At 36.5% G+C, this 17,634-nt stretch overlaps 1 protein-coding gene across 1 annotated transcript in view; it reads left to right on the forward strand.

Annotated features, from left to right (window-relative positions):
• Positions 1-17,634, forward strand: part of ugt8 (UDP glycosyltransferase 8) — a 39,453-nt gene that overhangs the window by 6,781 nt on the left and 15,038 nt on the right. Inside the window, exons 2-3 of the mRNA XM_088636271.1 lie at positions 1,384-2,210; positions 12,680-12,822. Coding sequence (XP_088492397.1) covers positions 1,386-2,210; positions 12,680-12,822 — 968 coding nt within the window. The 5' untranslated portion in view covers positions 1,384-1,385. The remainder of the gene's footprint in view (positions 1-1,383; positions 2,211-12,679; positions 12,823-17,634) is intronic.

Below are 17,634 nucleotides of genomic sequence, written 5' to 3' on the forward strand. Positions count from 1 at the left end.
TCGTTGGCTTTAACAACTGTAGGAAATGAGTGTTGACAGATAATCCTAATGGAATTTAAGTTTTGAAGAGTTGCTTATGTACTGTACAGTATGTATAGGTTTGCAAATGGGCAACTGCTATAGGCTAGGAATCTAATGTAAAAAATCTCCTTTTATCATAGTCTCCCATACTTTCAAACCCACACATGGATCCTCTATCCTATGCTGTAGAACATAAAGAAACAATTATGTTACTTTTACCTTTCTCCAGGAAATAATAAGACCTGATGGGAATTAGTGAATGTAGAATACAACAACTACTGTAGGTACCAGCTTGTTTAAAAAACTGGAGCGATCACATCAGTCAGATTGCAGTTTTTGGGGTGGTTCACTGGTATTTGTTTAGTGCTTGCAATATATTTGCCCTTCTTTGCAATTAACAGCTTGTTTTCCCAAATTGTTTTAATTATATTTTTTTCAGTTGAAATAACTCATCTACGCCAATAGTGGGTATTAAGTATGATTAAAAAATACAAAGAGAATCTTGGAAGAATCTTGAAACTTGAACGTTAGCTCTAATCCTGTGTTCATTAAACATTTATCCCATAATGAGGTAAAGGTTGTTGTGCAAGCTGGCATTCGTACTGGTTTTGTGACAGCAGAGGCTGTGCACAAGGTAGCTTTTGTAGTTATCCATGAACAAACCTTAAGAGCAAAATTAAAATCCAGAAAAACTGTAAAACTCCTAAATGTAATGTTAGTCTCCTTTTTCAGTCAGATAAAATGTCACTGACAGTCGAATCATTGCATTCTGGATGGACTTCCTTGATTATAAATTATTAAAACCAATTTTGTGTCTCTGCATATACAGTGTAATGTGAGTGATAAACTGATTTGTTTACTAAACACGAAGGGGCGGACTTTTGTTTACCATTAAAACAAAAGGTTCAAAACATTGTAACATTCAAGATACTGTCAATTAAGCCTCAGGGACAGTTAATAATAACAGTCCCGATCCCTTGTATTTGTAAAGCATCTTTTCATTTTAAAGAATCTTGAAGTCCTTCAAATATATAAGAAGGTATTTGGGTATTTTCAAGGGTACAAAATTAGAAAGCTTGGCTGCAGGAAGGAATGAAAACTAGTGCCCAACCAATGCCTTGTATATTATCAACCTTGTTTTCCTGAGAGGTGTCCTATCCCTGCAATGACTAGGTCCAACTTCCCTTAGCTTTTGAGATCTGGCAAGATGAGGCTAGACAGTGGCACTGCCATTTGAATAAAAGGAGATGCAATTTATATTGAATTGATTGCAACAGACATTCTTAGAGAATTGTTATAAATATAACCAGTATGAAGTGAAGAGAATAATTTCTTACTCTTGTCTTCGTTTTCAATCTACAGCCATGAAGTTATATCCTGCCATTGCCGCCTTACTGTGGTGCATTGCTGCTGGCCTGACATGGGCTGCCAAAATCGTGATCGTGCCTCCTATCATGTTTGAGAGCCACCTCTACATCTTCAAGACTCTAGCTGCTGCATTGCACCAAGAAGGGCATGACACTGTCTTCTTGGTGTCGGAGGGCCGAGACGTGCCCCCATCTGAACACTACCGCCTTCAACGCTACCCTGGCATCTTTAACAGCACTTCAGCAGATAACTTTCTGCAGTCCAAGATGAAAAACATCTTCTCTGGACGCTTGACTGCGCTAGAGCTCTTTGACATTTTGGAACACTACTCCCAGAACTGTGACGCCATGGTAGGCAGCAAGGCCGTGATGTCTCGTCTCAAGGAAGAAAAGTTTGACCTGCTGTTGGTTGACCCCAATGAAATGTGTGGGTTTGTTATTGCTCATTTCCTAGGAGTGAGGTATGCAGTTTTTAGTACTGGTCTCTGGTATCCTGCTGAAGTAGGGGCACCGGCTCCTTTAGCATATGTCCCCGAGTTCAACTCCCTTCTAACAGACAAGATGAACCTATTCCAAAGGATTACAAACACTGCTGTCTACCTGGTATCCCGCTTTGGGGTGCAGTTCCTGGTGCTACCTAAGTATGACAGGATAATGAAAAAGCATAATATACAGCCTGAAGTCTCTATGCATGACCTGGTGCATGGGAGCCGGTTATGGATGCTCTGCACTGATATGGCTCTGGAGTTTCCCCGTCCTACTCTACCTCATGTGGTGTATGTTGGTGGCATCCTCACTAAACCTCCAAGCCCTCTCCCAGAGGTAAGGTTTGATTCTGGTTCTGTATTCTGATGATATCACAACCGAGATGAGGAGAAGAGAGTTTTTTCTTTAGATGCATTCCTACATTATCCATTACAGGGCCACGGGGGAGCTGGAGCCTATCCTGGCAAGCAGCAGACACACGTGGAGATACTCCCTGGATGGGATGCCAGTCCATCGCAGGGCACACAGAGAGCAAACATGCGCACACATTCACACCAGGGCCAATTTTCCCAAAAGCCAGTTAACCTTACGGGTATGTCTTTTCGACTGTGAGAGGAAACCGAAGCACCTGGAGGAAACCCACACAGACACAGGGTGAACATACAAACTCCAAGCAGATAGCGCCCTAGGAGTTGAACCCAGGGTCCCAACCCCAAGAGGCAGCAGTGCCAACCACTGTGTCACCGTACCACCCCTTCACAAACATTCATAATAAAAAGCTTGTTTTTTTAAGTTTTATGGGTTATAATGGGTAGTAATAATGGGGAAACCGTGACCTATATCCCAGGAAACTATTTTTTCATAAACATTTGCTGTGAAGCAACTTTACCAAAGTTGCTGTCAGTCTTCAGCATTTTATAAACCATAATTTAACTGACATAAATTAGCAGTTGTATTAGTGACACAGTGAAGCTCAATGAGAATTGTACTTTTAATTCATTTGATCTCTGGAATCAAATGAGTAAATGCGTATGTGTCAATTTGTCCAACTACGTGTGCATCCTGCTGTGCTGTCCAATTTCTGAAGTAATTATTTTGAAACAAAAAATAATGCCTGATCACTATTTTGAACAGATCTTCAGAAGCTGCAATATCCCGTGTGTTTGCGCAGCAATACTACAGTGGAACATACGAACAAAATATCAATTTTATGCGATTCAAAATATCAACCACAGGGGAAACCAAAATGGGTTGTATAAATGACATGACCTAGAATCACATTTGGTAAGTGAGTTGGTTAAGCAAAAAATGTAAAGTTACTCCTTACATTTAAACTCCCAATTTGGAAAACTGATCATTGGTGGGATTTGTTTTTAGATTAGTTGTATGTTTTAATTTTCATGACAGTGCAACACCATTAATTGCAGTGTAGTTGCACAATTACAGTGTATTTGGCTTTGGTGTGAGATGGTACAGGAGCACTTTGGTGAGTTGCTTTGAGAGAGATTATTTACAGGTTTTGAATTTTTGATGTCGTCTTGCAATTCTCATGAACATTCACATGCAAGTGTAATTATCATCCCTAATTGGTCTGCAACAAAAACACAAACCACTCCGTCATAAAATATGATGTATTTGCTACTTTAAGGACTTTTTTCAAAGAAGAAAAATGTTCTGTATATTTTCATCTTGGTCCTTGTACCTTGTAGCAAGTGCTGACTTGATTGTAAAAAATGCACTAATGAAAAAATACAGGACAGGTCAGATAAAAACAGTTTTCTGTCTGTCGTGTCCAAGTTATATGAAAGTGTTTGTTTAAGTCAATAGATAAATGTAATAAAGGCAAAACGTTTTCTTAAATGGTGACTGTTTTAGAAAAAAGTAAAAAATGTTTGGATTTTGCTTTAAAACCTTACATTGTCACAGAGGTTACTGTAATCAGTTCAGATGACCACACATAGCACCGTGGTTAATACAAGTGGGTTATTAGAAATGCAGGCAGTATTCACTATGCAGATTTGGATGCCAAAGCCCCAATAAAGTATTGTAAAATCTCTAGACATTATGCAGTTTCCTGTTAAATGTGATCATTGTTTACTTTGTTTAACAGACACAAGGCTTAGTGTCCCCTGCTACTTGTCAGTGCCAGCCATGCCTTAGCTTTACTGATGCAGCTGTATATTCAGCAACATTTACTAAAATGAGGCATTTTGTTAGGCAGTGAAGTTATACAAGCTTTGAAGGGCTTCCATACAGCATAGGCGGACAGTGCTAAGTGTTGTTTTATGGGTTTAGCTTTCTGTTTAACAAAATAGGGAAGAGATTTGTGGAAATTGTAAACAAAAAGACTTATAAAACAGCCATTAAGGAATGTCATCCAAACAATGTAGTCAATATAAGTTCTACTGTGCAAAATTCTTTTATGGACAGTACATACTGTGGAAGGACACTATGCATTGTTATACTCTTTTCACTCAAGTTCCTTCTTTATGCAGCAGTACAGTTCTGTGGCAGTTATCTACTATAATGTCACTGATTTAGTTTCCAGTTAATAGTTAATCCTGGTAGATTTGTACAATAGGTAATTGTATACTGTGTATACTTTTAGATTTGTGGATATGTAGAGGGGAATTAATGTTCATTATGAGGAACTCCTCACAATATGTCTGTTAAGAGATTGTACACAGACTGTGTGATAAGCTACTGCAGTACTTTATATTGGCTGTTCAAGTAGAGTTTTCCTTGAGCTGTGTTCTTGATTTTGAGAAATCTGACCAATGAGAATTAAAAGATGGGTATGTTTATTGTAGTCTGGGTTTACAATGACCACATAAGTAATTATAAGAAAAATATAAATGATCTACATTTAAAAATCATAGAACAAAAGCCTTTTTCAATAACAAATTAGTTCAATATATTGTGTGAACAAAGTCATACCCCCACATCTGTTGAAATGCAATAAAACACTTGCACAAAAGTAATATCCAGTAGCAGACTCTAGTAGGCGGTACATAAATAGCATGTTTTTCCTGTTGAGTTCCTGTTGAGCCAACAGGATACAATTTCTCAGGTAATCCAATCAGCAGATAAAACCTTTAAAGAAGGCTTATTGAAAAACGTTTTCTTCATTTCTACAATGTACCTGTTACACAAACTATTACCATGCTTGGACAGAAACATACAAGATATTTTATTATACACATGTAGGATTCAAATCTTAAATGAAAATGCTGCCATATTATATTAAGTTAAAATCTATTCTATACTATAAAAAGAAAAAAATACATATGTATAATAAATGTGCAATTATTAACATAAAATTTCCAGCACACATTATAGCATACGTAGATGTACAGCATATTGTCTGTTTGGTTTGTATTATGGCCCATCTCCAACTCTTGAGATTTAATCTTTATTCTGAATTTAATTTTTATTTTGTATTAAATTGCATGTAAAATGTTTTTGGGTGGAAAAGAAATGGTCTCAAATCCTTTTGTACTGACTCAAACGTATTAACACTCCTATTAATAAGCCATTCTGAAGAAGATGTGTGATCCAAAACTTTGTTCTGATTTATTACTGCACGTGACAGGTGTGTCATCATTCTGTTTTCCTGTTCCTTTATCTAAACTGGTTTTATCTACAGTTGCATCAAACATTTGGCCTGGTTACTACTTAATTTTTTAGGCCTGAGTGTTTAACTGTAGTTTTTGGTAAATTGAACAAGTGATGGTTACAGTGGTATTGTTTTTCTTACTATTTGCACAGTGTTTTGCAAAATCTTCACCAGTTTCTACTGCACATTGTAGTTGTAGTCAACTACATTTTATGTATAGTGAAATGATAAAGTATTCAGACCCTTGCACAGCTTTCACAATGTGTTGCCTTCAGATTCAGTCATACTTTGAAGTAGCATTTTATATTTTCTGTGCACAATACAACATATAAAACAAAAACATAAAATGAATGAAATACAGTAGATAATTAATATTTAGAAACATTGTAAAGGCATGATTATGTATGCATTCTGCCCTTTTTCCATTGCAAACATAAATTTAATTTGGTTGCAAAAAAGTGCCTTAATGAACCACATTAGCTGAGTGGCCTCTGTGTACAATAATAGTGGCTCCGATGATGTCAGAATAAAAATCTGTTTCTTTGAGGTCCTTGGTCACCTAGTGAATTTCAAGCAAAGACTCCACCTTGCAGACTATCTTTCATAACAAGTCAATAAGTTTATTGAAAAACCTCAGATCAGGAGAAGGTTACAAAAACATCAATGACTCGTAGTTCCTTGTGAGCACAGTCTGCTCAATTATTAATTAAGGAATGGTGCGTTGTACCACCCAGATAATGCTTGGATCAGGCTATCCCTTCAAACTGAGCAGCCGAGCAAGAAGGAAGCTGGTGAGGGATGTCACTGTGAGATGCTAACAATGAAAAAAACTACAAAGCTCAGTGGCTGAGCAGGGGAAAAATGGGCGTCAGTCAACAATATCCAGAACACTTCACAAACCTAGCTGGTAATAATAATAATAAAAACTTTATTTTATATGCACCTTTAAAGGTGTCTTCTTAAAGCGCTTTACAGAATGACAACAACAATAAATAAAAAATACACAAGATAAAACACAATAACAAAACACACGAGGAGACCGTGGATGGTGGTACTAAGTGTAGTAGGAGCAGAGGGGTAAAGAATGGAACCAGCTGAGTAAAGGCTCTTCTAAAGAAGAAGGTTTGGAGTCTGGATTTGAAGGAGTTTAGAGAAGGTGACTCTCTGATATCCTTGGGGAGAGAGTTCCAGAGCTTAGGGGCATTATAGGAGAAAAGTAAGGCAGGATGGCAAGAAGGATGCCATTACTGAAAACAACCGAAAAAACAAGAAGTTCAAGGGGTACTGCAAACATGGGGCAAAGTTTATGTGATCAGATGAAACAGAAGTGGAATGTTTTTGTCTAAATGCAAAGCATTGCATCTGATGAAAGTCTAAACCGGTGCATCACTTAGCCAGCACCATTCCTACTGTCAAGTGTGTTAATGGAAACATTATGTTATGAGGCAACTTCTGTTCAGCAGGTACTGGAAAACTTTTTGAGTTTCAGAGGAAAATAAATGGAACAAAGTACAAGCAAATCTTGTGGTATGAAACAAGAAAGTGGTATGAAAATTCACCTGTCAACAGGACAGTCACCCAAAGCACAGGGACAAAGCTACACTGGAGTGGCTTAAGAAGAAGCAAGTAAATGCTCTTGAGCAGCCAAGTCCTTTGCTGTTTTGGGATTTTTTTTGGGACTCAAATACATTTGCAATCGCCAAGAAATCTTGAACAGATCCTCCAAGAAGAATGGCTGAAGAATGGCCAAAAGGTGCGCCACGGTGATGTGCAAAGTTTGTAGAAAATCATTTAAAAAAAGAGCTTCCTCCAAATAATGTGGGGTCTCATGGATCTCAAAACGAATGCAATCAACATATTTCAGTTTTTTATCTTTAGTTTTTGCTGATATGTACTTTTAAGTCTTCATACTTCAGATGTCTTCAGTTTGAGAATGAAGGTTTTGAATTAAATATTAAGCTAAAAAAGTGTGTGCGCGTCATTTTGCAATTTTACAAAACAGGACACTGTAGGAAGGGTCTCAATACTTTAGTAAGACACTCTTTTTAAGCTGTATCGTTTGTGCTTTTCATCCTGCACAGTCCGCAGCAAATTTCGACTTTCCTTTTAAATTATTTCCATGTCATTGGAATAATATTTTGAATCCATGACATCCATACCCTCTACATATATTCTGTTACTTGTATCAATTTATTTGCCTACAGTTTTTGCCAAAGCTATATCTGTCATAGTACCATAGCAGAGATTCCTCTCACATTATGGAGGGCATTGTGTGCTATCCTTGTTAAAATGTATAATGCTAAAACTGTCAACTCTTACTAGGAGATAAAAAAGTTGACTGCAGGAGGGAAACAGTAACTGTTACAGCAAGATAAACATTTAAATGGAACTAAATCAATGACACATTGTATATATTACAAAATATACTACACTGTTGCTGTGTTACCATAGTTTTGCTGAGACATCCATGACTTCTTTCTGCTATTGACCAAGCACATGGTCTCTCAAAGAAAACATGCAGTTTTTATGTTGTGAAGTGAGATTGTATTATTATGATGGTGATGAGGTATACAGTAATCACTCAGTTAAAAGCAGTAATTACTCACCGCTTACAATACATATTTGCTAATTTTTCCAGGTTTTTTGCTCACCAACAATCTGCCTGTTTCTGTTTTGATGAACAAGACATAACAGCTTTTTTGAAAATATTGTTTAAAACCTACAGTTCTTGTATTAAACACAGACATATTACAAAATAGTGTGTGTAGGCTGCAACGGAACAAGTAAAGGTTTATTCCATGCTGAAAAGAGAAGAAAGGAAACACAAGGTTTCAAGGTGTGGAGCCTTCAGTTATATCACAATTGGACTCTTATAATGACAAGCACAAACCAATTAACTAGGAAGCAAGTATTAAACACCCAGTACTTTTACATCTTATAAAACATGAAGTTACTTTTAATACACCTGTAACACAATTAATATTGAAATATTGATTTCAAGTACATTATTTTTTAATTTTAGCTGTAATCTTACTTTATATTGGCTATTGCCTAAGAAAACACCAGAATGAAACTGTCACTTATAGTATTAAGATCAGCTGACAGGAAATTGTAGTTTCATACTGGGACACTCTCCAAGAAGAGACTATTAAAAAATTATTATAATGAAAAAACCATTATTCTGAGGTGAATTAATAGCCTTTGATCTATCTTGCAGCACATTTTGTTGATTCCAGTTAGTGCAGTGAGGAGCACGTACATGAACTGCACCATAGGTTCTGCATCTGATCCTATTTGGATTGTGGACTAGATTTCTTTGCATTTCCTGTTTAGTTAGTAGCATTTGTTCATTTCACCATCATAGTTTTGGCAATCAAAAATCGTAAGACATCTTGCACTCTTTGAACTCTAGGTACAAAAATCATCTTGTGCACGAAAGCAAGTCTTGGTTGGAGCACAACTTGAAGGCTATAGGAACAATTCCGAACAAGATGGGGTCATTTAGCCCATCTAGTCCACTTAGGATGGAATGTATGTTTGCCAAGATCCACCTTCTTTTCAGTTCTTTTTTTATCATTGATTGTATTAAACCAAATAGCTTCTAAATCCGCAGAGAGCCACTTGAAAAAGGATGATTGAAAGGAGCTCAGAGTTTCAAAGTTGCTTAATTAACCTCTGTTTGCTGGAAATATGATCCATATCTTGCTTTGAAGTTCTCAAGATTGAGTTAAAATGTTCTAGCTTTGCTTTATTTTGCGTCGGACTGGTTTGCCCTTTTTGTTGCAGTTGTGGCTTCATGTATATTGGTTTTCCCTGTACCTCTCACGTTGTAAATATTTTGTGTGATAAGCTATAGTTCATTTGGACTTTTTGAAGATATTATTTTTAAATATAGATTGGAACCTGTCAAGAAGTGCCAGCAGACTGTACTTGTTTTATTCTTTTTTGCATAACCGATGCACCACATTACATCTGACATATTTGCAACATATTTTGATCAAGGTAGCTCTCATTAATCAGAGGGAGGGACAGATTTGCATGGTTTACGGAAGTGTTGTGCTTGAGCTTGAACTGCTATACGGGTTTTGCCACGTTGGGGTTATGGCTGTTTTTTCAAATTAATTCTGATAAATCCTTGAAGGACACTTTTCAGGGTTTTACTGGCACAGCAAGTCTGTAGCCCTGCACAAAAATAGATAAAAATACTTATTTTGTTTTCTAGCTATGATCTTATTGGCCTAGAAAGTGTTTTATGTTCAGTTTAGGGTATCTCATGGTTATCTCAAGATCTCTTTAATTCACAGTATAGTCATGCTTCGTGTTTTTATGTTCCAGTGAACTAATTATTTTCATCCTCATTGTTGTTTTCTTTTTGTCCTTACGTTTGTATCTTAATGGAAAGTAAAGTAGGCACAGTACCATAGTTGCTTTGTCTCTCTGTAGACAGATGAATTGTTTTAAAATTATTAATGATTCATCTAATATCATAAAGTCTCTTATCCCTGATAAGCATTCCAGAGATTAAGCCACAGATATAGAGTGCTGGGATGGATGGGACTCCAGTCCAGCAAGGGGCACACACATAAACACACTTTGGACTTCTTTCTGTTCAGTCCAAATAATCTTCCAGAGCACGTTTATGCTGATTGCTTACTTTTATGACCCTTCTGCCAGGGTGATAGCATAGCATTTAACTGGGGTGAAGATCAAGTAATTGTAATGGCCAGTACTCTGCATCATTTTAAAAAAATGCACATTATATTTTTGGCAATGCACAGTGTTTTTGCAAAGAACCTTTTTGTTTTGTTCTCTTTGCTGAGAAGTGACAACATCATACTGTATATCCATAATACTTTTCGTCACTGTTTTTTTTTACCAGATTTAGTGGTTTACATCACATGCTGTTTTTTTGGGGGGGGGATTTTGCTCAAATCTTTGTAATTTACAGCTTTTCCCTTAGCAGTGATGGTTATAAGTGTTTACACTGTGACTTCCAAATAATCAGTGTGCCTTTTTTTACTTTTTTCTATGTTCACTATCATTTGTTCGCCTTCCATTTTTCTGTATGGGATATCATTGTTTTTCTTATTCTTTTTGATCCTATACTTACCCCACCGTAGTGAACAATTAATGGCAAACCGCTCAATGGGCAAGATACATGTGTGTTCTCCATATCTGAATTTTTAAACCTTTGTTTTGATGTCACTGGTTCACACCTGCTCCACATTTGGGTTTACCACAGAGAGAAGAAACTGTTGATCAATACTGTAAAAAGAGAAGCATCTGTCACAAAGTCCCATGTAACCAGGATACTAACAAAGGCTTTTTATCCAGGTCATGATGTAAGAGACAATGACAATTTTGTGTTGGAAATTGTATCTATCTAAAAAATAACTTGGGAAATGATCTAGTAAGGTTGACAGAGAATTTGATTTTTGTGAAGTCAATGGAAATATTGGCATTCACTAAGGGAAAAACTTTTTTTTTTCATACATTATTGTTTCAGTTATTTTGTTATTTTGTTTATGTGGTTTGAGTGCAATAAATGATGACAAGTTATGTGAATTAAGTACATGTAAAAGGCCGGAACAGTGATGCAGTACTGCCAGGGCGTGCCTTTTGTTTATTTCCTGTCCTGTGGTGTTCATATGCTTACTCTGTATTCGTGTGGGTTTCCTCTGGGTGCTCTGGTTTCCTCCCACAGCCAAAGGCATACTGGTAGGTTAACTGGATTCTGGGAAATATTGGCTCTGGAGTGAGTTTGTGCATGTTTGTGTCTGTGTGTTCCCTCTGATGGACTGTTGTCCCATCCAGGGTATATCTTACCTTGTGCCTGTTGCTAGCTGGGAAAGGCTCCTAGCATCCTCTGCAACCTTGAATTGGATAAAGCAGTTAAAAAAATGGATGGAAAAATGTAATGGTAAAATATTTTAGGTCTCCATTCACAAAAGGAATAGGCTAATAGTAATTGTTTAACATTATCGTGCCATTGTAACATGATGCATGGAAATAATAAGTTCGGCAGCAGCTATACATGTAATTGCAGTTACTGAACAGCACACTAGGACAGTAAATAGAACTAATTAAGAAAATACAGTATATTGTCAGTCTTCTTTATTTTTCTTATTTTATATTCATATTTCATGTTTATGTAGACAAGTATAGTATCTGTGGTGCCCTGCTTTTCCAGTAGTTATGAAAAGTACACCTTTTTTGTAGAATTTTGGTTGTTTGCTTTATTGGTATGAACATCTGCATCTGAATTCTTTTTATGAAGGAATTATTTATTCAGTGCCTTAACAATGCCTTAAACCTTCAGAATAAATTCTTCGATATATGCAGTCCTTTTCATCCCGAAGAATCTTGGTGATTCTTGACATGTCGAAGCTGACCCAATTCATGCACCACTCAAGTGCAGCACCAACCTGGTTGATGTGTGGTGACAATTATCCATCAGTAGGCCCACTATACTATAAAGCAGACCAAGTGAAGTGGTGGAAATTACCTGATCAGTTAAATTAAAGAGGATATCTAGAGAAGCCAGATTGTTAAACGTGGAATTTAGATAGGGGTTATCAACCTAACTCTTATGGACAGGACCATTGGATCTCTAATGACCAAATATTCAAGAAGTCGGCTTCACTTATCATCCAGAGGAAGCCATATATGGCTTTGGAAATCATAGTTTAGTGGAAACACTGCAGGCTACTGGTCCCCACTTAAAGCAGGAACTTCATTTTCCATAAAGGTCTCCCAACTTAGCACTGGTTAAGTCAACTGGCTCTACAATGTGATAAACTTGTTTACTTGTGCTTGAACCCAATAATACCTTGGACAACAAGAATAATGAATATCTCATAGAGATGCAAAATTCTGACGGAAAATACCTTTAAACTGAGGCTGTCAGGGATCTTGTCTACTCACTGACTGTGCTTTCTCTTAGTACCTTTTAAATTGTGGGGAGCAAGATATGTTTATTTAATATGGGGAGTTCATCCCATTTGCTATGCTGCATGCTGTGGGGAACACACTGCCACTTTAGGACCTGGAAGGGGGAGAGTTAAATCATTATATACTGTAGGTTTGCGTGCAGTTTACATGGATTAAGATTTGATATCTTTCAGATGTTTTCATTCTGATGAAGAGTAAAACTTATCCTAAATTTAAGTCTTCTTTTTTGCCATTTTAGGAATTTGAAGTATGGGCTAACAGAGCAGAAGAAAATGGCTTTGTGCTGGTTTCATTTGGAGCTGGTGTTAAGTACTTGTCAGACGATATTGCAAAGAAATTGGCAGGAGCACTGGCGCGTCTTCCTCAGAAGGTTATCTGGAGGTAGGTATTTAAGGCCCTATTTTTTGCTGAAATGTGAGGTGATTGCACAGTTGAGATCCATGCAAGAAATTGCTGTTTGTATCTTTCATGACTCCTTTGTAGCTTCCAACTTCACAACATGAAGCACAGAAGATGAAACATAAACTAGATACAACAGATATAAGAAGAGGTGGGTCCAGAGTGGAAAACAATCTTGATGTTTTACCCTTGGTTGGAAGGTGGTAGATACTGGATATCAGATACTCATTTTTTTGGGGGGAGTAGACTGGGGAGATGTGTCTGCATTAGAGCTGTAGGGGAACACTCAAAGGTTAATTCTAAATAATTACATTTGTAACAACGAATCAGGTCAAGAAGAAAAAACAGTGTTTTGGCAGTGGAGCCTTAAGTGCGTTATCTCCAAAGGCAGAAATTTGTGTTTTTTCTTAATTAATTAATGTGTCAGTTACTGCCACAAATATAAATATTTGTAATCCTGCTTTTCATAATAATTTGCTACAGTTTTGCTAGTGTATGGTTGGTGAAATCTGGTCCGATGATTTAGCTGTGGTATATTTTACTAATGACATAAAATGAAATAATGAATTAAATTAAAGATTAGATGGTTTAGTAATGCTAAGAATAAATATATCCCTAACAAAAATCTTTTAATGAATCGATTAAGCATATTTTGCAACAGCTCTGAAGAAATACAACTAATAATGTTTTTATTAAGCACAGTGATAGGTGGGTTTTAAATGTTTATAATTAGCAGAGGCAGTAACACATGACAAATGCATGTATAGATGTACAGTAACTTTCCATGTAGCTTTAATATGCACTTGCACAGTAACTTCCAGTATATTTTCTTCTTAACATGAATTATTTAACATTATTATAGTTAGTAGTTGTGCCAACAAAGCAGTAAATAAGGTAAAGGTAAAATCGCCAAGCGTGCCCACACCAGTATTTCCTGTAGATAGTATAGATAACATTTTTCCCATGCAAATCTGGTTGGATGTTTTTCCTTACATTAGAAAACGTTTTAAGTTGGAAAATAACCCAAAAACACTTTCTCTTGTTTGATTTTCATTTTCAGTCTTCATAGTTTAATGGTCTCATACTGTATAAACCCGTCAGCATTATATTAAAAACCCTTGCTTACTTATCAGGAATTTCAGAGATTTAATCTGATTTGATCATTTCCCTAAAATAAGGACAATATTTGAACATGTTGTTTAAAAGTTAAGAAGCAAAACATGTTTTATTTTCTGAAGGGACAAAATGTGTCAAAGACCAAGACAATGCCGTGAATGCATTCAGCGATTTAAGAAATATTAAAGAAACAAAGCAGAACACTAGAGCAGTCCCTCCAGTTTTGTGTTGTTGCCACGTGTTTTCTGTATTGAACCGGACAGGCATTCCTCAAGTCCTCAGTAAGGAATTTTACAAAAGCCATATTTCACTCTAAAACAATATGCACATTTTCTATTTTTAATGGTACTGTAGTAGATTCCTATGTTACTCTATTGCGTGCTCTGCTGAGCTCACATGAATACATTTTGTAATCATAGATACACATTTTTCTACTACAAAATTAACATAAAAATCCACAGATTTCTAAGTGTAGATTACAAATGAAAAAAAAAGATTAAATAACAAACGTTATCGTAAAACAAAGACTACACAAGCATAAGTGGATCTTACGCCCGAATCTGTTAAAATGATACTCTGACTTCTCTTGAATCATTAATCTAATAGCTTCCAAATGGGCTAGACTGAATGAATGACCCCCTCTTCTTTGTAAGTTTGTTTATATTCTTATGTTTAAAAGGTAGCCCAGACAAGTTTGTTGACAAAGGTAGCTGTAACAAGACTATTGTTACACAGCTTACTAGTATCAAAATAAAAATAAAGCTTTCTCAGTCCTGATCCTAATTCAGATTTACTTGCCTCCTCAATATCTCTCTTTTGAGTTTCCTGCATCACAGTCTCTGGTGATGGCCCTCTACTTTTCACAGGAAGAGGATTAACAATTCAATTCAGATTCTCAGGAGATCTGCTCATTTTCCTGGTTACCAAATGTATACAGTAATGTCCAGAAAGTTTTTATGAGTGATGTGAGTTTAGTGATGTGAGGGGTTTTATTTTACTGTAATAATTCAAAATTGGAACAGTAAATTGCAAGAGCGCTTTGTTGACTTAGGAATCAATCAAACATAATAATTTACAGTCTCACACAAGGATTCTAAATATACAATTTATTGATAGAACACCAAAACATGCGTAACAAACCAACAAACATCATAAAGTATATTTGTGAATCGATCTGCCGTGATACGAAAGGTTCGTCATTCACCCATTGATTATAGATCAGAGCTAATAACAAAGTTAAAATATATAGACTGTAATGTTACTGTTGACCTCATAGGAAAGATCAGTCTCATACAGTTAAGTCAGTTAAATCATTTACTATATTCTCACATACTGTACAAGTAGATATGCATTTATTATTGTGAACAAAACTATCAAACAAGTGTTGGCATAACCCTTCAGTCTTAAGAATTATAATGTGGAGATGGAGACGGGCTGCATTCTTGTCATGGTTTCTTCAGCTGCTTGCTCTGTTATGGGAGCGTCCCAACGCAGAGAAGAGAGAGAGCACTGCCTATTGTTTCTGAGTATAGCTCTGCCAGGAAGTTAGAGTTGTGCACTGCCTGGGGCCTGCCACAGGTAAGACAGGCTGGAAAAACTCAATTCGACCAAGCTGTAGCTTTTTACTGAACATACTTGGATATTAAGATTGTTGACAAAAAGAGTCCAGCTGTTTCAGTTTCGTTGATCAGGCGCAGTTATATGTTTTTTTGCGAAACACATTACTGCTGTTGCAGAAGGAATATCCTAGGTAGAACTCTGGTCTTTAGTGACTCGTGACCTAGGTTCTTGGAACAAAAATTCTGATTTACACTACTCATTGTCAATGGTAAAGTCAGATTACCAGTTTTGTTAGTTAGAGGAGAGTTGAGCCAGAGAGTTAAACAATGAAATTAGTTGGGTACTACTTTTATTAAGTCAGCAATCACAGTTGATGATTGGTTATGATTTTATCAGGTATAAACCTGGTATCCACCGTGCACTGAGGCATTAAAATAATAAAAAAAAATTTAGTATCTTGTTTTTAAAACACATTGTCAAAGAAGGTTAAAAACCAAGTATAGTATCTCATGTATTCTCCATTTCCTGCTAGCAATCCTCACATTTAAAGTGGCAATGACATTACTAGAGTGTTTCAAGATCATGGCACCACATATTCTGCTAAGTGAGAACTCCACAGCTCACATGTACAGTAAATGGTTGTGGTTTCCAAAGGTACACACATCAAACCATCAGGTCCATGATGTGCTCTTTCAGGTTCATGTCAGATTAATGTGTGTAGTCCATTACACATGTCATGGGTGTGTTGAAAATTACTTAGTAAAGTAAAGTACAGTGTGTGGGTGGAGACCATTTTCTATGAAGCTCCATAGTTAAGGAGTTATCAATACACACAAATTGTGATCTTCATGCATACTATAGTGTAGCCCATCCACCACCCAACATGGTGAGATCCATCATCACACCTCCATCTCCACTTCTACAACGCAAAGTGAATGTTAACTCATTTTGCATGTAATGCACGCTACCTCCTGTTGTGTCATAATAGACTAAACTGTGACTCTTTTAAATTTCTGTTTGTACAGTTTCCATTGGAATGTGTTTGTGCCCAAGCATGACTTGTTTCCAGATGTAGGCTCTGCTCTCCAGTCTTCATCCTGGAGCTGCTGTCCTATGGTATAGATGCTGATCTGGTCATGGCTATCTTAGATGTTACTGTGGCAATCTGACAAGCTGACAACTGCAAATCACAGAGTTGCCACCATTGTATATACCAGTTTTGCTCAGGGGTGTGCAAAGTTTTGTGTGACTGGCCTGGCTGTCTTTGGTCATGGATTGAACATCTGAATGTTCATGAGTGCAACTGTGACAATATCATGATATTTTTCAGTATCATGACCTATGTTCCATTGTATCTGGTGATCCTTAATTTGACATTCCAGCCCTTAGCACCCCGATGGCCTCTTCCATTCTGCCCTGTGCTGGTTGTGGTATTTTCTCCAGTTTTCCAGTTTTCTTACCCATGGTTTTAGGTGCAGTAGCTTATGAACATTACTACAATCAGTTACAAATCTGTACATTGACAAGCCATTCTAATATATATGATGAATATTATTCTATTAATTATTTTAATATTTGTATGATGAAATTGTTGATAATTTATGAATTGTGTTCATATGTCTGGGAAAGTATTATAAACAACATCATATGTTGTAATTGAATATCTCTACATCTTTTTTAAGCATTTATTTATTCTGATGTAAAATAATACTGCATAAGAGAAATGCGAATGATGAAAGGTTTAAGAAAAATACAGTCTTGTTTTTTCTGTATTTTCTCAGCAAAATAAAGGTGTAGTTAAGATCTTGAAGATTTGGACTCAGGTATGTTATCTTCATGTCTACTAATTGATGGCTATGAACGATAACTTCAGACATCCATGTTTACTGCCTGAAGGTACAGTTGATATAGAACGTCTACACACCCTTATTGAAATTGCATGTTTTTGTGATGTAAAGCCAGAAATAAAGATAAATCATGTCAGACATGATTTAATATGACCTTGCAACCAACAAAATTCAAGAGAAAAATAAATAGATAATTATTAGGAAAAATAATTGAAATTAACAAACCTACAGCACCCTGGTTGCATAAGTGTGCACCCCCCTCCCAAATAAT

The sequence above is a fragment of the Lepisosteus platostomus genome, chromosome 1 (genome assembly GCF_059453375.1).
Source record: "Lepisosteus platostomus isolate fLepPlt1 chromosome 1, fLepPlt1.hap1, whole genome shotgun sequence".
In the NCBI taxonomy this organism is placed as follows: Eukaryota; Metazoa; Chordata; class Actinopteri; order Semionotiformes; family Lepisosteidae; genus Lepisosteus; species Lepisosteus platostomus.